The sequence below is a fragment of the Talpa occidentalis genome, unplaced genomic scaffold (assembly GCF_014898055.3).
Source record: "Talpa occidentalis isolate TD23 unplaced genomic scaffold, MPIMG_talOcc4v2.1, whole genome shotgun sequence".
NCBI lineage: Eukaryota > Metazoa > Chordata > Mammalia > Eulipotyphla > Talpidae > Talpa > Talpa occidentalis.
Genome location: NW_026555331.1, coordinates 106,327,763 through 106,351,332, shown reverse-complemented (window position 1 = coordinate 106,351,332; position 23,570 = coordinate 106,327,763). Strand labels below are relative to the sequence as shown.

General features: G+C 41.6%; 1 protein-coding gene across 2 annotated transcripts in view; it reads right to left on the bottom strand.

Annotated features, from left to right (window-relative positions):
- WIPF3 (WAS/WASL interacting protein family member 3) overlaps positions 1–22,287 on the bottom strand; it is a 96,666-nt gene extending 74,379 nt beyond the window's left edge. Inside the window, exons 1-2 of one of the 2 annotated variants that reach the window (XM_037509751.2) lie at positions 22,229–22,287; positions 1,050–1,202 (exon numbers count right to left, since the gene is read on the bottom strand). In XM_037509751.2, the coding sequence (XP_037365648.1) occupies positions 1,050–1,145 (96 nt within the window). In that variant the 5' untranslated portion in view covers positions 1,146–1,202; positions 22,229–22,287. Of the gene's footprint in view, positions 1–1,049; positions 1,203–3,142; positions 3,176–22,228 lie in introns of those variants that run through there. The other variant, XM_037509755.2, reaches the window with a different exon arrangement.
- Between the last annotated feature and the right edge of the window lie 1,283 nt (positions 22,288–23,570).

Sequence of the window (23,570 nt, the reverse complement as noted above, 5' to 3'; positions counted from 1 at the left end):
TTTCAGAGGAAATTCATGCTGATGTTTTCTTCAACTGTCTTGAAGGGTAAGGGCCACGTTTCCGGGAGCTCTCTGCCTACGGGATAGGGTGGGCTTGCAGCAAAGCTAACGTTGTGCGTTCAGTGACATCCTAGGCAGACTCTCACTCACACTGTGACCTGTACCATGCAGGCGGTGTCAGGCCCTCTCTTCACAACCACCATGTCACCCCTGCATCTGAGAGGAGGGTGCCTGGGGAAGGCTGGCAGGACCTCTACTGCTGGCTTCTTCCCTGGGTAGCCCTAGCTCTGTGTGCACCATCGCCTTACTGCCAGTATCTTTCATCTTCCACGGATAACAGGAGCTGCTGTTCCAGTTTTGTGCTAGACCGCGCTCCCTAAGGTGGCATGTGGAACAGAGTACAAGAGGGGAGCTTGTTGCTAAGCAGCCTGCAATGTACAGGACAGCCCTCAACGACCAACGTGATCTGGCTTCTGATGCCAGGGGTGTTGAGGTTGAGAATCCTTGTTATAAAACAAAATAACCACCTTCCCTAGAACCTAACCAAACTATTCAACCCAGAGAAAGTGCTATGGAAAAACAAAGTGAAATAGATGGAATTCAGTTTTGTGGAGATACAGAGGTTTCATTTAGAGAGTGATATTTCCTTGTGGTATTCCAGAGGACACTTCTTTACCTTGAGCTGGAAATAGGGACTGAAGTCCACGCTGTCATTAGCACGGCCTAGTCACACACTGGAACCTGACAGTGCAGTGCAGTGAGAGGGAAGAGTCCATCAGAGCAGCCTGTACCAGCAGCAGGAATTACAAGAGAAACTAAGTAGATCTCTGCAGGCAACAATGAGGTGGAGGATAGAGCTGCTAAGGAATGGGGAGAGAAATATCTGGGCCAGACTGCATCGGAATCACTCTGCAGCTCCAGAGCCAGTTACCTAACTTGCCATAGGGGAGTGAGATGGTGGCAGGTTCTGGACATTTAAAACCTTCTGCTCAGGTATACTCAAGGTCGCTTATACTTGACAGTAAACCCGCCTGAAAAACAGGTCTTACCGGGGGTGCTGATGGTGGTGGAGGGGGCGGAGCCCCCAGAGGCGGGGGAGGTGGAGGTGGTGGTGGTGGTGGTGGTGGTGGTGGTGGCACTGGCATAGGTCACAGCTTTGGTGTCTCTTATCTGAGAATGGTCCCGAGAGAATGGTTTCTGCTCTGAAAAATAGAAAAGGAATAGTTTTAAACATGCATGTCCTTATTCACGCAAGCAGACAAGTTCATATTATAGAGCGTTTCATTCTTTCAATAAATACTGCGTGCTCACGGTGGTGAGGCAGGCATTGTGTCAAGTCCTGGAATCTGAAAAAAGAGATTGGGTGATAAAACAAACAAAATTCAGCTATTCATGTCTCAATATAAATAGAATACGTAAACATAGCAATACTTCACTCCAGAATGATTTTTCCAAATAACTGAATTCTACCTCTCCAGCATTAAACTTCTAGTTTCATCATTTCCCATACATTTCAAAAATATTTTGCACACAACTCCATTTTCCTAAGAAGAGCAAAGGGATGAAATTTAGCCTTTTCTGAACAATGAAGACTCAACGTTACACATGACGCCAGCCGAAAGCAAGACTCACAAAGGGCATTAGTCACTTTCCTGCTTCTTTCTCTACTGTCACCTCTTATTTTTCTTGTTCTTCTTGTGTTGCTGTTTTTGTACCAACATCTTGGTGGGGGCAGGACACATCTCTACAGACTTCTATCTGGTATTTGCTATACAGAGTGGTCTGGGGTATGATTCTGCAAACAGGATTATGTTTCAAATAGCTAATATTGTAGGATGTCTGATCTCCAGATAAATACAAAGCATGTGAGCACACACGTATGTGTGTCTGAGAATCCATATCAAGATGTGTTCCAAAGACTTAAAACTAATATCAAAGAAAAATCCCACAATTTACAAGAACGAGGAAGCAGAACAAAAGAAACAGAACTTAACATCAGATTCAGGCAGTAGTGATTTTGCATTCCTTTTAGCCTCTTAATCACTGGAAAGTCAATGGAAGGCCTGTGCCTCTGTTTCTTCAAAGTTAAAACCCTCTGGCGCTTATATTATTATTCCATGTCAATATTCTTATTTCCTAGAGGCAAAAAGCAATTATGCAATATGGTACTTTATTCTTAATATAGTCCACTGGCTTTTCCTTATTTAATATATGCTCATTCTCTTCACCTTTTTACATAATGACTACATGTGACAGACTAATCACATTAATTTATACAACAATCATCTAATGTCAGTAGTTTATTACCAGTTTTACAGGTAAGGAAAATGACATTTAGAAACACTAAGTAGTTTCTCAGCTGGTAACTGGAAGATGTGAGATTAGAAGCCAGGCTTTATCAGGTTCAAAAGTCCAGCTTCTCTTCAATCTGATTTTTTTTTAAGTGTGGCAAAATACATGTGACATTTATCATTTTAACAATTTTAAAGTATACAATTCAATGGCATTAAGTATATTCATAATGTTGTGCACCTATCATCACAATGTACTTTCAGAACTTTTTTCATGTCAAATAGAATCTTGGAGATTTAAAAGATATTTGAAAGATAATCAAGTGAAGGGGGTGTTCATGGAAGAAAATACAATGCTTCCCCTTGCTCTCCCCTCACCTGAGCTTCCACTCTCTGTGTCTGTTTTTATGCTTATAAATCTGAGAATGATCAGGTGCCAGTGGGCTTCTCCTGTCTTGCTGACATCACAGGAGAGATTTTTTTCAAACTTTAGAATTAAATGATATTTTTAAATGCAGCACTTGACGGCTGTGAAGGCTTTTTCTTGACAGATATAATAATTAAGCAATTATCTAGAGAGCTATTTGTTAAAATCTGACAGCTCTGAATGCAGAGCTCCAGGAAGTCGCAGGCTGTACCCAGGGGTTCTTTGATGCTTTGTGCTCTCCCAACACATGTAAAAAGGTTATTTTGCCCTGTGATGTATTAAAAAATGTTTAAGATTAAAAAAACCCAGATTCTCAAAAGCTTTTTATATTTTCCCTCAAATCATGAAATAAATTTCAAACACAGCATGGAAACACAGGTTCAATATATTCAAGCATCTGCGAAGGGTAACAAGGGGAACAGACCTAGTGCTCTGCCACGTGAGACATGACACAGGGCAGGATGCTGGGTTAGAGTCAGGCAGACCTGTTTCACTTCAGCCTCCGCTTTTTACCAGCTGTGTGACCTTGGTCAAGTCACTCAACTTCAGTGAGCCCCATTTTCTTTATCTGCAAAATAGCTATAATGTGTAATTTTCACTTCATTATCAGGATTAAAACAAAGACTATATATATAAAGAATATAAAATGGGTCCTTACACACAGCAGGCATTAATAGAAACCATTTTTATCATAATTACCACCACCATTTCCATTGCTACAACTGTAATAAAAGGTGCAGAGGGATAAATGCCCTCCAAAGAGGAGTAGTATGCTGTGGTATGCTTGAGATGCTAATGCGACCAGGAGGAGGGGACAATACATACACGGTTGGTAGCAATTGCATTTTTCAACACGGTGGAAAGGTGACTATAGGAGTCCATTCTAATGAAAAGGAGTAGCACAGAGACTGAAATGCAAAAGTGGAAGAACATAAGAAGCCAGGAGGCTCTGTACACATAGGAGAGAAGAGAGAAAGGCTGGAATCACAGAGGGGCTTTTCTTTTTAAAAGATTTATTTATGCATATAAGAACTGGGGTATAGGCCAGAGGTGTGGGGGGTGAAGGGATTCACCAGAGACAGGGTGGGGAGCAGAACAGGTCTACTGACATATACTGCTGAGGGGAGCAGCGGGCGTGACAGGAGAGGTCTGCTGTGCCATGTGGGTAGCTCCCTGGCCGGGGATCAAACTTATGCTACAGTAGCTGCAGATTGCCCCACAGAGGGGCTTATGGCATCGTGTTATTCCTCAAGTGTTCCCGTCCCTGCTGAGGGGTGGGCCTCTGTCTTACTGGGACCTGTGTTCTTTGAATACTTTCTCATGCCTGAGGAACTTCTCACATGGTAAGGCCACCTCCTCCAGCCAGAAGTCAGGAACTCCTTTCTCCGGCATCCCTTTGAAGGCAGGGAATTCAGAGGTAAGGAAACAGCAGATGAACACTGCATGGAGGGCTGACGGAGACCAAGCCTGGCTATGGGGTGGGAGGCCTCCTCTCACTTCTGGCCAATTGATATTCAGAGGGAATGTAAGCCAGGTACTGGCCAGATCTCCCCACTTCTGCCCCCCAAAGGCTGCAAATCTAGATTTTCACATGAAATCCAGTTCTGAAATGTGGGTAATTAATTCAAAACATGTTTTTAAAAATCAGGAGCCAAGAGAACATGTTTGCAGGTCATAGAGGACCCAGGGTGATAAGAACAACCTCATTACTGAACTCTTACCCTCTGCGGCTGCCTTTTCCACCCTTCAGATATGGGTGTGGTCTGGGTTTGCGTATCTTGATATAGGTTATATTTGTGTGTATACCAACTGAGCTTTGTGAGTTATTTCAGAAATAACTCATGGCAAAGGATTTTACACACCAGTTGCTCTTGACAAAACTATATACTCACTTTTTTCCCCCAAGAATACTCTGTCAGATGACAACTGTTCACATACAGAAAGCAGGCCTATTTTTAAAATACAAGCAAGAAGAATTGCTGTTACTATTTGACAAAGGCATCTTTTGCTGGCTCTAAAAATACATTTAAATAGAAATCTGAAAATAAGGTTCTCTGTGCACATATAGCTTTATGTTTTGACTGCCCCACTGAGTCCCTTGTTTCTTTGGCTAAAACATCAGGGAGAAAAGAACAGAGGTTTCTCCCCTCTGAACTAATAAATGAGAATGAACTCTATGAAACAACCTACTCTCACATGATGGTCGCTCCAAGGCCTCTACAGAGCAGTCATGTATTTGTCAAGACTGCTCTATGGCCAGAAAATCACAACCCAAAAGCCCACGAGCATGTAAGGCCCACATAAGAAAATTCTCAAAAAACATGTAGTAAAGTTTCTAAAGCTATAAGTAAAGTAATGAAGAAATGTTAAAAAGCTTCTTGCCAGGGCCTCCCTGGTGGCGCAGTGGTTGAGCGCTGGGTTGCGAGGCTGCCGGCAGCCTCTACAGTGCTGGTTCGATCCCCAGCTGCTGCCCGGCCACTGGAGGAGGGTCCCACATGGCGCGCAGACCTCTCCTGCCGCCCGCTGCTCCCCTCAGCAGTGTACTTCAGTCCTTTTGCCTGCTCTGTTCCCCACTCTGGCTCTGGTGAATTCTCTCACCCTCCTGCGCTTCTGACTGTAGCCAGTGCTTGTATAAATAAATAAATAAATCTTTTTTAAAAAAAAAAAAGCTTCTTGCCAGGTAACAGTGAAAATTATGACTGGCCACTTCCTGCTATCACTTTAGTGAGCCAATTCTCTGGACACAGCTGTCTCTTGGGAATCCCCACCTAAAGGTCACCTTCTCGACTCCCACCTCTCCATTCAGGTCAGTCTCTTATTGGCCAAATCAAAGTTGCTGCTCTCTCTTTCCTCAATGGTACAAAATTTGTGGAATATTTAGCTTTTGCGGGGAGCTGGAGCATGTTGGCCTGAGTAAGCAGGGAAACAAAGGCTAGGATAGAGAGAAAGAAAAAACACAGGATAAAATGTCCTCAAACACTTGTGTTCTAGATAATACTAAAGTGAATTAGACCTGATGCAGTTCTTCCTATGTGTGGGCACTATATTCTTAGAGCTTTTCATATACCAAACCATTTAAGCTCAGTAACACCCCATTCAGACCAACAGTGTTACTATCTCCATTCTTCAGATAAGGTAACTGAGGTGGAAAGAGGATAAGAATCCTGTAAAAAGACACACAAGGAATTAGTGGAGGATTTGGCATTTAAAGCTAGGGTATTTGGCTTCCCAATCCATGCTCTTAAGCACCTTACTAACAAGTTACCTGTACACATATGAGCTTTATAATTTTTGTCACATTCACAAACCACTTGAACATACTTTTAGTTAAATAAGTTGATTTTGCAAAGTATTACAATGAGTGGAAAACTAACATCACTTGCCATTCATAGAAGGTAATGATAAAATCATTTAATCATTATTAAAATTAAAATGTTGGCTTATGTACCATCTAAACTCATTTCAGGCTTCCGTGGTGATACTAGTCTCTGACTTTTGGGGAGCAGTGACCTAAAACAATGTTTCCAAACTTTAATGGAAGGCAAATCACTGGGAGTCTTACCAAAAATGTAGATTTTTGTCTCACTAGGTCTGGGCTGCACTGAGAATATCTGTATTTCTGACAAAGCTCCCCAGTGAGACCAACACTGCTGGTCTGGAACCACATGGGGAGTAGCTCTCGAATGTGGAGGCTTGTTAGAAAGGCCCAGTCTCCACCTCAGACCTGATGAATCAGAATCTTTGGGAGTATCTTATCACAAGTGATTTTTATGCCTTCTAAAGTTTGAAAAGTCATGTTCTAGAATATTGAGGGTGATGATGAAACTCAGTGGCTGATACAGTTAGAAATTATGTCCTTTACTGAAAAGACCCATTTTCTTTGGATTCATTGAATTTCAGCAGACTGAGTCCATGGAAATGGCACACTGTCCTTAGAAATGGAGTTGATATGCAAAAGTGAAAGAGAAACCAAGTCAGGTGTCCATTCACCTCTCACAAGGTGATATGAAGGATTTTTGACACCTGAGAATCATCTGCCCAGAAAACAGCTCCTGAAACGGAGTCTGCTTAGCCTTAACCAGATATTATAGTTAATTACCTGCTGAAATGTTTAAAGGATTAACACATACTTGTCTATGTGAGTTCTAAAATGAAGACATACTTTAACCACAATCTAATATGAAGCTTAGTAAGTCACACCCACAACGAGCTCCTAAATTGCTCTCTTTTTATAAGACTCTTACTGAAATACAAATTGCTTCCCAGATGATTCATTAAATTCATTATGATATTTGAATAGTATTTGGTGAAGGGGAAAATGTAGATATTAATAATATTTGTCATCGAATCAGGTTAAATGGCTAAATGCCATAAAAATAGTGCGTACGGTTCCCAAGGGTGAAAGGAGAAAATATTGATTTCCTGTTGTTGTTTTTGCTGCCTTTGAATTCACTAAAAGAAGAACTAAGCTTATTAAAAAAACATGATATTAATCACACATTTATAAGTCAGCCTTATTTTATATAACAACTATACTTCTGAAAAATGGCAGCTCCACTTCTGGGAAATGAGGCATAACTTAAGCATAAAACAGGAGTATATTAGTCAATGGAAACCCATAATAATGTTATAAAATAGTCATTTTGCACATACAAAGAAAATACAAAGGCTGAGATAATCACTCAAGACAAAGATGAGACACCTTGCCAACAGCACACTAGGAGAGTTCTTTATGAGTTTGAGGATAAAATAACCATTTTGATGGTTATTAAAGAAAAATATTAGAAACTAAAACAGGAAGGGAAAAAAAGAGTGGGGGAAATCCCGGTCCAACTGTAGAATTTTTTAGTGTGGGAGTAAAGTATATTCTGGATGTTGTGTTCTCAAAGTTTACAGTGTCCATTAGAAAAGCTTCATGTGACATATTATAAACAATAAAATCAAAGAGAAATATTGGGTTGTTGGAAAAGCCATGATGCATTTTTGCTTGAAAAACAGAAAAAATATGACATGGCCTTTCTGACAACCCAATAGTTTGAGAGTTACAGAACTGGGCTCCAGTTTTGACATTGCAGCCCAATGAATAAAAGGAATATTCCTTCTTTCTCGATTTGTAAAAATGTGAGGATAAAAAGAAGCACTGCTTTGAGATTAATATTAAATTAAAAATAGTATATGATCCTCTCCAAAAGTTGTGCAAATATAATTTTCTTCAGCAAAAAGATTTCTTGGAAATGGAAACATTTTCTCAAGAGCAGCAGAGGAAGTTTCAATCTTAAATTAGGAAACATACTTTTCAAAATTAAATTTGAGTTCAAGAAGGTCTTCTAATTTTAAGATGGTTCAATGAAATGTCTTTTTTCCATCCTTTTCTTGGAAACCATTTAAAAATAAGAATGAAAAGGAAATTCAGAAATATAAACTCATTTTAAAAGTAAAACTAGGTTTCTGCAGCGTTGAAGTTCAGTAAATGAGGCAGAACAGCATAATATCCAGGATGACCTAATACAGGGATGGGTAAGATGTGGTAGAGGGTATGCCTGTGGCTGTGGACCTCAGATGACACCCAAATGGTATGATTCTCCAAAATATGAAGCACTGGCCTTTCACCAAGGAAAAGTCACCAGTATGTATTTAGAATAATGGCAAAGGACAGCATCAGGAGGGAGCCAAGACCACCAAGAAGTTGTATATCAGGGTCATGGCTAGAAGTAATTACATTTATACAACTGAATAAAGAACTCACAAGCAGGAAAAACAACAATATAAATTCAAAGGAAATCTCAACATTTATTTATGAATTTAAAAACAGATATTTAGGCATTAAAAAAAGATAAATGATAGCACTAACAAATCCAAAAGGTTATTCTTTCAAAAATAAAAACAAGAAGATAATTATCTAAGTCAACCAAAAAAGGGGGTGAGTACAGAAGGCAGCACCTTACACAAAATAGGACATGAGAAAGAGAAACTAACAACAGATACAGAATACACTAAAGGATTGTACTCGGGTCAAGGGAAAGAAAATAAAAAACTGAGATTTAAATGAACAACTTTCTAGGAAAATATGAATTATTAAACTGAACAAAGCAAGAACTCTAAGCAGAAAAATCTAAACAGAAACAATGAAGAAAATTTTGAAAGATCAGCAGCAAGAAGCCTGAAGGCTAGACAATTGTGGATTGAATTCCACTCAGCCTCTTAGGAGCAGAGAGACTCAAACCTGAGGAAGACACAATGCAAAAATCAAAACGACTGACCAGTCTCATTTATGAATATTGAGGAAAAAATTAGCATAAATAAACAGAATTCCGCAAACACAAAAATAATACACATCAATTGTGTAGATTTTAAATGCAAGGATATTCCAAAGCTAGAAAATCTGTTGCTCTAATTAACCATATTAGGAGCATAAATGAAGAAAGTCATAAGATATCTCTATAGTTGCCCCCAAATATTTATAACATAATTTAAAATGAATCATGATAAATGGGGAAAGACCGAAAATTTCCAATTAAAGTCAGTTACAAGACAAGAATGTCCACAATATCAAGTAGTATTTATTATGATGTTAGAATCAGTAGTCAATTGAATTAGCTAAAAGTAAGAAACAAAATATATTACAGTTGGAAAGAAGGGAATTCAATTAACATTCCCCCACCACCACCACCCCAGGATGATATGGTAAAACATACAAGGAAAACTTAAGAGAATAAATAGAAAACGTATTTCAAACAGAAATTTTAAAATGATGCTTTGAGAGTCAAATAGCATATGATTTCACTCGTGTGTGGAACATAAAGAAATAAAGCAGGGCCTCCCCAGTGGTGCAGTGGTTGAGCGCTGGGTTGCGAAGCTGTCCGCAGTCTCTGCAGCACGGGTTCGATCCCTGGCTGCTTCCTGGCCACCAGAGGAGGTTCCCACATGGCGCACAGACCTCTCCTGCTGCACCCATTGCTCCCCTCAGCAGTATATTTCGTCAGTCTGCCTGTTCTGTTCTCTGCTCTGGCTCTGGTGAATTCTCTTACCGTCCCGTGCTTCTGACTGTACCCAGTGCTTGTATAAATAAATAAATAAATCTTTAAAAAAAAAAAAAAAGAAAAAAGAAATAAAGCAAAAGAACAAACAAAAACAAATCTTAGATACAAAGAATTGAATAATATTTACCTGAGTAGAAGGGGGCTAGGAGATGAGTGAATCAGATACAGAGTCTGGTAGAAACCAGGCTTCTTGGTAATCGTGATGTAGCATATACAGATGCTGAACTAAAGCTTTACATCTGTTATAAACCAATACAATGTCAAAAAAGTTTAATTTAAAAAAATAAATAAGGGCCTCCCCTGGTGGCGCAGGTGGTTGAGCGCTGCACTGTGAAGCTGTCAGCAGCCTCTGCGGTTCAATCCCGGCCTGCCGGCAACGGTCCCACATGGCACGGCAGACCTCTCCTGTCGCGGCCTCTGCTCCCATCAACAGTGTATTTCGTCGGTCTGCCTGTTCTGTTCCCCGCTCTGTCTCTGGTGAATCCTCTCACCCACCCACTTATCTGGCCTGTACCCCGGTTCTTGTATAAAATAAATAATCTTCTAATAAATAAATAAATAAATAAATAAATAAAAGATGACTTACAAACTAACTAAATAAATAAATGTAAAACTAGTCCTGTATATAAACAATATGTGTTAGAAAACTTTATGAAGTAATGGTGCTCACAATAGCAACTTTTTGTTTTTTAAAAGATTTATTTTTATTTACTTATATAAGCACTGGGTACAGTCAGAAGCGCGGGAGGGTGAGAGAATTCACCAGAGCTAGAGCGGGGAGCAGAGCAGGCAGAAGGACCCAAGTACACTGCTGAGGGGAGCAGCAGGCGGCAGGAAAGGTCTGCGCGCCATGTGGGACCCTCCTTCGGTGACCGGGGAGCAGCCGGGGAGCAGCCGGGGAGCAGCCGGGTATCGAACAGGTGCTGCAGAGGCTGAGGGCAGCTTCGCAACCCAGTGCTCAACCGCTTCGCCACCGGGGAGGCCCAGAATAGCAATTTTAAAAAAGGATATTTAAGTATAAATTTAACAAAGCACTGAAAGGCATGAAAAACACTTTAAAAACATTACTGAGAAACAATGAAGACAGAGAAAAACTAAAATTACTGGATTATAAATTATAGACCATATTCATTAGAACAATTTACTACTGGTAAATGGAGAAAAAAAAGTTATAAATAGAAATGGAAATGAGATCCAAAAATAGACCTAAATATTTTAGGAAATTTTGACTCCGGTAAAAAAGAAAGATGATGCTTATCGGTGGGGAAAAGATTAGCTACTAAAATGATTGAGAAATTTGGGTATCAAAATGGGAAAATATATAATTAGGTAATCATGAAAGGATCTCACACTTTACTTTAAAATAAATTTGAAATAGATCAAACCTTTAATTTTAATTTTTTTAAAAGATTTATTTTATTTACTTATGCATATTAGAACTGGGTTTAGGCCAGAAGTGTGTGTGTGTGGGTGGGTGCTGACAGGATTCACCAGAGACAGAGTGGGGAACCGAACAGGCAGATTGACTAAAATACTCTGATGAGGGGGGCAGCAGGCAAGACAGGAGTGGTCTGCCGTGCCTTGTGGTTAGCTCCCTGGCCTGGGATCGAACTCATGATACAGTGGCTGCCAATAGCTTACACCACTAGGGAGGCCCCTCTTAAACTTTTTTTTTTTTAAAGATTTATTTATTTATTTATACAAGCACTGGGTACAGTCAGAAGCCCGGGAGGGTGAGAGAATTCACCAGAGCCAGAGCAGGGAACAGAACAGGCAGACTGACAAAGTACACTGCTGAGGGGAGCAGTGGGCGTGGCAGGAGAGGTCTGTTGCGCCATGTGGGACCCTCTCCAGGGACCGGGGATCGAACCGGCGCTGCAGAGGCTGCGGGCAGCTTCGTAGCCCAGCACTCAACTGCTGCGCCACCAGGGGAGGCCCTAAACTTTTTAAAAAAGGAAATTTTACACATACTAAAACAAAATATGGGAGAATTTTAAAAAAATCTCAAAGTCAAAAAATTTTTTCTAAAAGCTATAGAAGTCTTCTACAAAATAAGTACACACATAAACCCACAATAAAAAGTCATACATCATACTATACATTGAAGAAAAATGACACTAAAACAAAAAAGCCATACTATAGACTGGGGGAAAGTTATTATAAAACATGACAGTATAATGGAGGTTTTCCTTTATTTTCTATGAAAGGTGATCCCATATACTCATAATAACGATCAATAACCCAATAAACAGGAAAATGAACAATGGGTCAAACAGTTCACAGATAAAGAAAACAAATGGCATTTCAAATACATTTGAAAATGCTCCACCTTATTCATAATGAAAAAATGCAAGTCAAAACTACCCTAAGATGCCATTTTTCACTTAGCAGATTAGCAAAGATCCAAAGCTCAATAAACGGGTACTGGAGAGAGTGTGGCAATGTTGGTGACTGGTGGAAACATAGGTACAACTTTCAGTAAAGGCAATGAACCATGTTTCAATTTTTTTTTTTAAGATTCATTTATTTATGATTACAAGAACTGGGGTACAGGCCAGAGGTTCAGGAGGTGAGAGGATTTACCAGAGACAGAGCAGGGAAGAGAACAGGCAGACAAACTGAAGTACACTGCTGAGGGGAGCAGCAGGCAAGTCAGGAGAGGTCTGCTGCTCCATGTGGGTAGCTCCCTGGCTGGGGATCAAACTCATGCTGCAGTGGCTGTGAACAGCTTCACAGCGCTGTGCTCAACCCCTTGCACCACCATGGAGCCCCGTTGCAACTTTTTAAATACAGTTTCTAATTCCTGGAATTTATCTTACTAAAATACTCACACTGTAAGAAATAACTTGTACAGGGCATTCATCACAGCACTGGTTTTTAATAGCAAAAGGCTGAAAATAAACTATATGCCTACTCAAGGGGAATGGTCTACCATACCACGATGTGCTAGGTAGTTGCTAAAGTGATTAAATGAATATGGCAGCCCTATATGTGTCAATATGGGATGATCTCCAAGTTATGTTAGGTGCAAAATTTGTATTTTATGTGTAAACATAAATTTATAGATATATACAGAGGTGTGTATACATGTACATATACACACTTATACATACACATATACACACTTATATGTACATATGTATAAAATATCTCTGAAAGCATGTATAACAACTAGGTGGTTTGAGAATGGAGTGATCGAAAGACTTACTTCCCGCTGCACATCCTTTGCACATGTTTTGAAGTATGTTTTATGTGCATTATTACCTGTTCAAAAATTAATTAAATTAATTTTTAATTAAAAATCAAAAAGTTCTGGATTGCCTTCACTGATAATGAAGTATATTTTTAAAATGTTCTGTACTCCCTGAATTAGGGGACTGCTCTACATCTAAAAGGTAAATATAAGTAAATAAAGAAAATAAGTAATTTCATAATTTGGTCCACGTGAGCAGTTCCCAAGTCCATACAGAACAGCAGTATAGAGAGCTGACCATAGACTGACCATGGCTTTGATAGACTGGCCAGGCATGCAAACTTCCACTCCAGCTGAAGCCATCCCTATAGCATTCTCAAGGGTCAAAGGTGACGGAGCAGGTGTGCTAGCAAAATAGGCAAGAGTAGAATAAAATAAACCAATTCATTCCCTCAAGTTCTTTTAACATGAGGTTAAAGTACAATGAGGAACAGTTTTAAGACATGATTATCTGCTCGGCATGAATCATTTGTGAGTTGGTTCCAGTTGTAACTGATCCCCAATATTCATTAAATGTGAGAAGACAAAAGAGCGCTGGGGCTAGGTTGCACAGATCTGAAATAACAACTGGAAGCTTTCCGAAGTCATAAAACATTGCAGCACCAACCCTCTGGACAAGGATCCTGGCCCATAATTTTTAGGCATATGTTGTTTATATGGATAATGTCAAAATGACTACAGGTCAAACATCATCATTTAAAACCCACAGAGCATCATGAATGCCAGCAAGCCTCAATCCCAGTCATAAACCCAGTCTCTCTTTAGCTTTCCTTTTAAAAATGTGCAGATGAATTTCTAGAACCGTAAACATAAACATTTAGGTATATAAACCAGGAAAAAAGAAGTCAAAAGTTGCGAAGATGTGGGCGGAAACTGATTTAAATTCAGGAACACTGCCTGTTTGTCTCATTTTAGGCAGTAATCTTACCTCTTTCTGAAATTACTTTATTTTTCCTCTGACTTTTAAGAGAGTAGTATTATTGAACAAAAATGTTTTATTCAAAATTTTAAGAGTGTTAAAATAAACAATAAGAAATACTAGAACTTAAATCCTATTTCTCTGTCATTAAAAGGAAGTACAAAGTATATCCTTGACCCTTTTCCTTGGTTCTAACATGAGGGGAAAAATAGCCCCTGCTCTATTAGGGCAGTAATAATTTATACTGTACACAGGGCCAATTTAATTTTGATTTTAAGTTTATTCACTAGACACACATGGCTAATGTTTTAAGACATATATGGCTGGGTGAGTGATTCGAATTCCCTATACTAACTACGCTAATTATTATTTTCATAATTACCTTTCATACCTCCTGCCACCCAAACAACTTTATACAACAGATGTTACTATCCCCATTTCACAGATGAGGAAACAAAGACTCAAAGATGTAAATTCATCAGCCCAAGATCAAATAGCTAGGATGTGAACAGACCACACCCACCTCAAATGAGCTGATCCCACAGCAACGAAATGCAGCAAATACTTACTGAGCTTCATGTATATACTAGGTGGTATACTATGAGCAAAACAATAACACAAATAAAGCAAACCTGTAACATGGATAGCATGTATTCAATAAATACTTCATGAATAAACCTGTAAATAAAAGCTCCTATTCACATATGATAGCTTACAGTAATGCTGACAAATTTATTGAAGGGGGCTATTGCCAGACACTTTCCTAGGAAGGGGCAGAAAAGGAGAAAGAGGTAGCAATAAAGTCTATGGCATATTTAAAAAACAGAAGATCACTTCTAACATATAAGTCATCACAATAACCATAAATGATTATTAAATTCCCACACTAAAAGATAGAGATATTTGAAAAAATCAACTTTATCTTCTAAAAAAGAAATGCAGCTAAAGCAAAATGATGCTTCAAACTTTGAAATAGAAGAAAGCGAGCAATACCTGAAATGGACACTAAAAACTGGCACAGACCCCTCATATGTAGCGAGAATGTGTAATGATGTAGCCACTTTGGAAAAATTTAGAAATGACTTGAATTGTTAAACAATTATCTCCAAGACTTAGTCATTCCACTCCAAGATACTCATCCAAGAGAAATAAAAATACAACCTCGAATGAAAACTTACATACAGATGCTTACAGTAGCCCTGTTTATAAGAGCCAAACTATGGAAATAATCCAAATGCCCATCAACTTATGAATGGAAAAACACACAGTGTGGCCACACATGAAATACTATTTAGCAATAAAAAGGAATGAAGTACTGGTGCATGCTCCAGCATTGGTGAACACCAGAAATACGCTAAGTGGAAGAAGTCGATACAAAAGTCATATTCTGAGGGCTTCTGTTTATATAAAATGCCCAGACTAGGTAAATTCATAGAAGAAGTAGAGGAGTGGTTGTCAGGGCTGAGGAAAAAGGGGTTGGGAAGTGGCTGTGAGTGGGTTTCTTTGGGGGGTGATGAAAATGTTCAGGAATGAGATGATAATGGTAGTGTGACTGAATATCAAAGAAACCACTTACCTATTGACTTTAAAAGAGTGAATTTTATGTATGTGAACTCTATCTCAATCTGGCTGTTATTAAACTAAAAGTGGTGCAGCATGATTAAAAACAGACAAAACAGAATTCAAAGCAAAAAATGTTAACAGAAATATCAAATGTTTTGGAAACTTGAATGGAAAGGCATTTAACAGTTCTCTTGGCTAATGAACTATTATAGACCATAAGAAAGAAGTCTCTTAGCTAGGATTTTGAGGATTGAAGGAGTGGGGATGGTCTGACTCAAGTGCTGTTGTGTGCACTTGAGGGGGCTGGCAACGAGTCACGGTGAGTGTAATGCTCACGGAGCCACGTTATCAAGGAGTCTGAGCTTCATTTTGTAGACTTTTAAAGGGAAGGAAGATGCTAGACATTTGTGTCTTAAAAGCAGCACCCTGGAGGCCATATGTGGAACATGAATTATAACAAGAAGTAGCAAACAGAACAATTTGAGCATCCACGTGAGTGAGGATGAATATTTATTTGAATAGAATAGGATTAGAAGAATAGGAATAGGATAGAACCAAGGAAGATACTATATTGGAAGGCTGGGGTGGGGGATTAGAAAGAGACCATAATATAATAATCCCAAGGTTTCTTGTCAAGGCAACTGTGTTAAACAAGGAAGGCAGAAAAGAGAGCGAGAGAGGGAGAGAGAGAGAGAGAGAGAGAGAAAATGAGAGAGAGAGAGAGAGAGAGAGAGAGTGTGTGTGTGTGTATGTGGTGGGGGAAGGGTAAGGAGATAAGAATTTAATTTGAAGCATATGACATGCTTTTGGCAAATGGAAAATTAGATATGAAATAGGGAAAGAAGCAGAACTGGTCCTAAATTCATAGCATTTAGGACTCTTTTCATAAGACATCTGGGTGTATTCCATTTTCTAATAATAATTGTACAAAGAACTAAAATTATATAACATTTTAAATTACTGAATTGCAGTCTGCAGTTTCAAATTGAGACAGGGACATGGCTAGTGATAGAAATAAGTTAGGTGAGTCGTACCACTAGTGTCCTCCTCAGTAACCATTCCCTCTTCATAGCTAACTCCCAATTTGAGAGGACAGTGGAAGTTGCAACTTGCTCAGTTAAAATGTTTGGTTTTTCAGACTCTTTCACCTTTAGAGCAACTCTGTGACACCATTCCCGCCAATGAGATGTTACTGGAATTCCCTGGGAAAAGCATCACTTTTCTGAATAAAAAGGCAAACCTCTGATAGAAGCGTCGTCGTCATTCTAGCTAGTTACATTTTTCATTTCTTCCTGCCTGTACTACAGATGAAAGCCCAGTGCTGCAGCAGCCATTTTGTAACCATGTGGCAGCCAGGTTCAGGATGAGGAAGGACCTGCAGACTAAGGACAGCAAAGAAGGAAGAGAGAAGATGTTAATTCTCTGATACCAAAGTAGGAGCTCCTGCAAGGAGTTTGAACTTTATTTCACAGTCTCATAAAGAGTGGAAAGATGGGCTTTAGAGTCCAGTTTCATAAGACAAATGAACTTGTATCTGTTTCAATCAGATTCCAATGTGTGTGTGTGTGTGTATATATATATATATATATATATATATATATATCTGTGTGTGTATATATATATGTGTATATATATATTACAAAACTAAAAATATATGACTATTATTGCAATTACTTTTAAAAAAAATCATTACTTAAGAATAAAATATCTTTTATTCTGATTACCAACAAGGACTGAAAGAAGGAGCTTTAAGAGTAGAATGGATTAGTAAGAGAGACTGGATTTTTCTTTTTTCCAAACAGTAAGCTAAATTTTGCAGCTAAAGGGAGATGATGGGAATACCACTACTAACAAAATTCATAAATACACTTGCAACTCTTAATGAGTATATGTGCCTGACGATATTCTTCAGACTATTCTGGATGAGGTAAACTGATCTGAATCATTTAATTAGCTTCCATCAGAATGAATAGTCTTAAAAGATGGAACTGTTCACCCGACTATCACAAGAATTATATCTTTGGAAAACAGAATCATTCTACTCTCCCAGGCACTCAGTAAATGTAGCTAAGGAAATAACATCATGAACCATAGTGTACTGTCCCTTCACAGAAGACCTTTTGCTGGGCTGGCCTCTGGGATTATGTCTCCGGAACTGCAGTCAGACACATTCTAGGAAACACTTATTATTGCCTTCTACCACAAAACTGCCATTGTCTTCAAGGCAGGGACCAGAGCGAAGACAGATTTCTATGGCAACAGTGACAGCTTTGAAGACCCGCCAGGAGAAAGTTATCCCAGGTTCCAAGACCAGGAAAAGTTGTATAACTGATCTCACGGTCACTGTGGATCAGACAACTATTTGTGTTTTCCTCTTTGTTTTGGCTATTGGGAAGCTCGGATAATTTTTAGTCCAATCTCCAGAAACTACTCTAGACCTTACATCTCTAGAAAGCACATGAAAAGTATGATACATTCTTGTTCTCTCAATTTTATCTCTGATCTTACCTTACTTTTAATCAGTATGGTCTCTTTACCCCAATTTCATTACCTATTATTTTTGTGTTGTTTACTATCTATTTTTATAAACTCTGCAAATGCTTTATGGTACAGGGGGCACTTAAATCAAGAAATATTTAAAAGCATGGGATAATTATAATAATAGTAGTATTAATAATAGTCAATATATTGAACATTGCTATGAGTGAAGCCCTGCCTGTCCTGAGTTCTGAACCTATTTTATTTAACCTAAATATGAGTGAAGTACTGTTATTATGCCCATTTTACAGATGAAAATACTCAGGCACAGAGTAACAAATGGAAGATTCAATCCCATGTATTCTGAATTATGTTATACAAAAGACTAATAATATGTAATTTCTAAAAGAAGCAGAGCCCTAGTGACTTTATATACTGAATTCAGCATTCATTAGTTTAAATGAGATCTGTTATCTTGTTCACACAATCATGCCTGGTGATTTATATCAGCAAAGAGAAACTAGATGGAAAAGAGTCAAACTAACAGATAATCCAAAAGTAATTGACTCTTGACCTAGGAACATAAAGGTTTTCATTCATTCATTTGTTCATTCATTCAGCACCCATATGTGTCATGCATGGTACAGGTGCTGGGAATACAGATGAAGCAACACTGCTGGTTTCCAGGAGCTCAGGTGCAATAAGGGACAGTCAGGCAGGTAAAGGGCACCAACGAGTTATGATTGGGTTGATAGGAGAGCAGAATTTGGTGTGACAAGATCATTCTGAGAGGAACTTTGCCCTTGGCCTCTGTGTCCCATTTGATAATGGAAGTAAGAAGCCTCAGCTCCCTGCTAGGGCTATTGTGATGAATCTCTTGGCCTAGTCAGGCACACTGAGTGGCTCATTCAGGCACAGTGGGCGGTAGCCTGGGCACCTTGTTCTGGCATCTGGATACATGTCCTCAGAATCTCAAGACTTGAGGCTGGCTACTGTCTCCTAGTCTCCCCTAGGAGCTGATTAACTTACAGTCCATGGGCAGGCCTCGTACTGTGTTCTGGATGCCACCATCTTAGATTCAATCTCACTGGACACATGGCCCACACTGGATGGCTATTCCTTAAAGATGCACTTGAAAAGCTTCCTCCAGGGCCTGGACCACACAATGCCCACTGGCATTTTTGTCACATTTGCTTTGCTTTACTGAAACATGGCAGTTCACCACCGAGTTCCACTGCTGCGCAACAGTTCTGGTTCCCGCTTGAACAGGTTAAGGAAAGACCCAACCAGAACTGCAAAGAGGGCGAGGGGGATTTCAAATGCACTGCTAGTTGAAGCTACTGAGAAAATGTGCTTCACTGCACAGCCTCAGCTGGAGCTGCGTCTCTTCAGAGTTTGGGGCAGTGGTTATAAGAAGTAATTAATCCCTTTCTCACAATCCTAACTCATATTTAATAGTTTCTCTCCCAGTCTGTTTTGCCATTCTATCAGCAAAGTCAGTCAAACATTACAATTCCTTTCTAAATATTCCAGCAGCTAGATGGCAGGAACACCACTGTGACAAGGCAAAACTTGCCTAAAGATAACTCGGTGATGCATGGTCATGTTTGATGGCACTTGGCTGAGCACAGGCACCCAGAGACACCTCTTCAGCTGCCCAACTTAACTTAGGTTTATAAACCAAGACTTCATGATTCCAAGAAGCAATATAAATCTGGACTGGAAAACAAACACATTTTACTTTTCTAAGTTCTGAATTTTACGCAGAAGTATAAAATCACAAAAGGCCACACACCAGGACAAATTTCTCAGAGTTTCTTTTACATATAATATTATTGTACCCTAACATTTCACCTATTTTTGCATCAAATTTAATGTATATTTATAAAACATTTGCTGGAAAACACATTTCCTTTCTGATGAGTTGTTTCTGTAGGTTTTTTTAAAGTATGAATAAACATATAAGTTCCAGAATGTAGGAAAAAGCTGACATGTCAACATGTGAAAATTCCATACATTCTATATTATATTTGACTCCTCAAATCTTTTCTAGGTTTTCTTTTTTTTAAAAAATGCTCTCTCTGTGTGTCTGAATGACTGCAAAATCACAACCTGTACTACAAAGCTTCTGAACAATAAATCTAAAAAGAGTGCTGCCAGGCTGGGCCAGCTGGCTTTCTCCTGTGCCTATAACTGTATGTTCTTAGACACACATACGCTTCCTCCAGCCCTTCTGCTGCTGGCTAACTTCAGTCTGTGACACACACTCACAATTATATGAAGATAACAGAAACTCCTGGAAAGGAACAAAAAAAGAGGTGCACAAAGAAGCCAGCATTAAGAATCTGTCACCTGCCCTGATTTCAGTGGCTGAAAATTGCCATTTATGGTTATATGTCCAGAACTTGAAGTCTGTGCACCAGTTCTTCACTCTGGCTGCCATAAATAGGTATTTAACCTCTGTGACCATTTATTTTCTCATCTTGAAAAAGTCACAACATTATCTCCCTTAAAGAATTGTTGTGACTCATAGTAGGCCATGCATGTAAAGGCATTTGGTAAAGCTCTCCATAGTGTTTATTTCATTCCCATTTATTTCTCAACTTTCTCTTGCTCTCCTGCCCCTTTTTCCAGGGTTTTGTTTTTGTGGTTTTTTTTTTTTAAATGTGTATCTAAAATGCATTAACTGGAAAATGTCACTAATTTGTATACTACCACAGTAAGTGGATTTTGACATTAAATTTTTATTTCTTTTCAAATGAGGTAAAACTTAGATCTAAGTCAAGTGTACAAATTTCAAGAACGTTATTCTATGAATAAGTTGGTAGATTTCAATATGAGTGCACCTGTGTAACCACTACTTAGGTAAGATGTGGAGCACTACCAGCTCCCCAGAAACCCCCCTTATGCCCTGTCCACCGAGACGAGGCCCAAAGGCAACCCCTTTTTCTATCACCAAGACCAGCTTTGCTAAAGTTAAACAATTTTCTGGGAAGGCTGCAGTGATAACTATTACTGACCACAAGAAATGTACTCTCAAACCTCCCTCTGAAGAGATCAAAGACTATGAAAAGGAGAAGGACCAATTCACACAGGTTTTTTTTTTTTTTTTTTCAATTCACACAGGTCTTGCCCAACAAGATCCTCATTTTTGTATCCCGAGGCTCAGGAAGGCAGTGACAGTCCAACTTCTTACACAGCAACTTTCCTTTTAAACGTAGTTGGTCAGCAAAACATCCCAAGCATCCAGGAAGGTGCCAGTGTGTCCCAGGGCCCCGGGGACTCTCACCCCTCCACCCGGCACCTCCAGGAAGCTGCGCACACCCAGTCCCCACACCGCCCCCGCTCCTACGTGGGCACACCCACGCGGCTGGCACGCCACGCTTAGAAGGCGCTGTTCCTGCAAGTCAATGCCCGCTTGTCCACCAGGGCAGGACGGGCCCCCCCCTACTCTCCCCACCCCCAAGTGCGCGCCCCCTTCCCCAATCCTGTCCCTTCCTGCCCCAGTCCAGCCTCTGCTGTGTACTGCGGAAAGGGGGAGGGTGTCATAGTAGGTTCTGCTACCTTGTCCAGGACATCCAAGGACTTTAAAGCCCATTTGTGTCTTTAAAGCCCATTTGTGGCTACTACCCTCGAACGAGGAGATGAGCACAAATAAGGGAGTCCGGAGACCTACACTCCTGCCCCAGGCGGTCACCGCAAGCCGTGTGACCTTGGGCAAGTCACTTCACATCTCCGAAATTGGTTTCCTCCCTGGGGGCTGCTGCGGCACCCCCAAAGCCATCTCCAGCTCTGCAATTTCCTAGCTCTTCTTTACTCCGCCCCAGCTCTTCCCGCGTCAGCCCCCTCCTCAGCGAGACCCCAGCCTTTTGTTCTGGGGGTGAAGCAGGGAAGAGCGGCAGGGGGAGCTTCTCCGAGGCCCAGGCCCCGGCTGCCGGGGCGCCAGGGGCAGCTCATTGGAGAGTCAGGTCCCGGGAAGTCACCGGGAAACCCCGCGGCGACCGCGTTCCCAGCGCGGTCCCGCTCCGGCCCGGCCAGGGAGGCGCGGCGCGGCGCGGCGGGCGGCGGGGAGCGGCGCTAGGACAGCGCAGCGCCGGGGCGCCTGCCCTGGGCGAGGAGCCCCCCGATCCGGGCGCGCGCACAGCACCCCCGGCCCGGCCCGGGGCCTCTGCACCCCAGCGTGGGCTCCAGCGGCCGCGGCCACAGTCCCTTTCCCCCCATCAGGCACCCGCCGGGACACGCGCGCAGAGCCGCTACCTGTCGCTGGCCGGTCCCGGGCCGAGCCGGGGTCCGAGCTCGGGTGGACTCCCCTTCGCGCCGCCGCCCGGCTCCGGACTTCGCCCCACCGCGCCGGGGCTCCAGGCGGCTCCGCGGCGGCCGCGCTACCCTGGGCGCTGCGCTCCGTGCGCCCCGCTTGCTCCCGGCCGCCAGCTCTGGTGCTGCCGGGACGCGGAGGCGGGGCCGCCGCCCCCACCTGCTCCGCCGGCTCCTGCCGGGAGCCGCCGCCGCCCAGCGCGCAGGGACGCGGCCGGCGGGCGGGGGCGCCCGGGCACCGGGAAGGCGGGTCCTGCGCGCCGGGCGCGCCTCCCGGGCGGAGAGTCCCAAGTCTGCGCGCCCGGAGAGCGGGGCCTGGGGCTGAAGTCTCCCAGATCAGAGGGGCTGTGGGGCGGGCCGCGCTCCGTCCAGCACCGTTACTGTGGGGGTACTTCACCCCTTCGTCCTTCAGTGCAAAATATTTTGAACCCCTCCCATTGCTCCAGGCTGTGGCATAGCAATGGGGATAAAAGAAAACTACAGCCTCTCGAGCTCTAGTTCACTGTCCAGAAAAGGAAACTGGCTGGTGGGCAATCAGAATCCAGAACCAAGGAGGGGGCGGGGGGGTGATCCTAGAGAGTATACCTGATTCAGATTTGAAGGAAGTCCAGGAAGGCTTTTTAAGAAGCTGAAGTCTCAAAGAAACTGAAGGAGGAGCATGAATTTCCTGGTGACAAGTTGCCTAGGGGAGCTAGCGAGTCCCAGGTGGAGCTGAAAGTGAAAGAAAGGAGACTGAATACTGAAGTAAGTTTGAGGAGCCAGAAAGGCATGATGTGACCGACACATTCCTGCTGCACCTCATGTTCAAGCCCTTTGGGGGAACAGAGTATTTGCAGGCTGGATGTATCCCCTTGGGTGCAGTGATGGGGATTTGGTGGGGCTTCTGTGTCTCCCAGGTGCTGGGCATTCTTGGTAGTGGAGGAGCTAAGAGGAGACTCCTGGACAGGCAGTCCTGCCATGTTTGAGTATCTCCTAGGGTAGGGGCTCTGCAGGGCCTTCAGGTGTGCTGATGAGGGAGGCAGGCTCTCCAAGAACGACTGCCTAGCCTGGAAAAGAGACCTGTTCTCAGCACTGTGGGAAGCTTGTGCAAAGGCAGGGAACACAGGTGAGGGAGCAGTTAATGGCAAGGAGTTGCTGGGCTGCAATCTGTCCCTAGATTCAGATTCTGTAGCAGGTGCTGTCAAAGCATGTTCCCAAATAGCATTTAGCTGGTTTTTTAATTAATCATACTTATATCCTGACAAGGATAGTCATGTTTATAGCAAGGATAAATAATTTACTACTG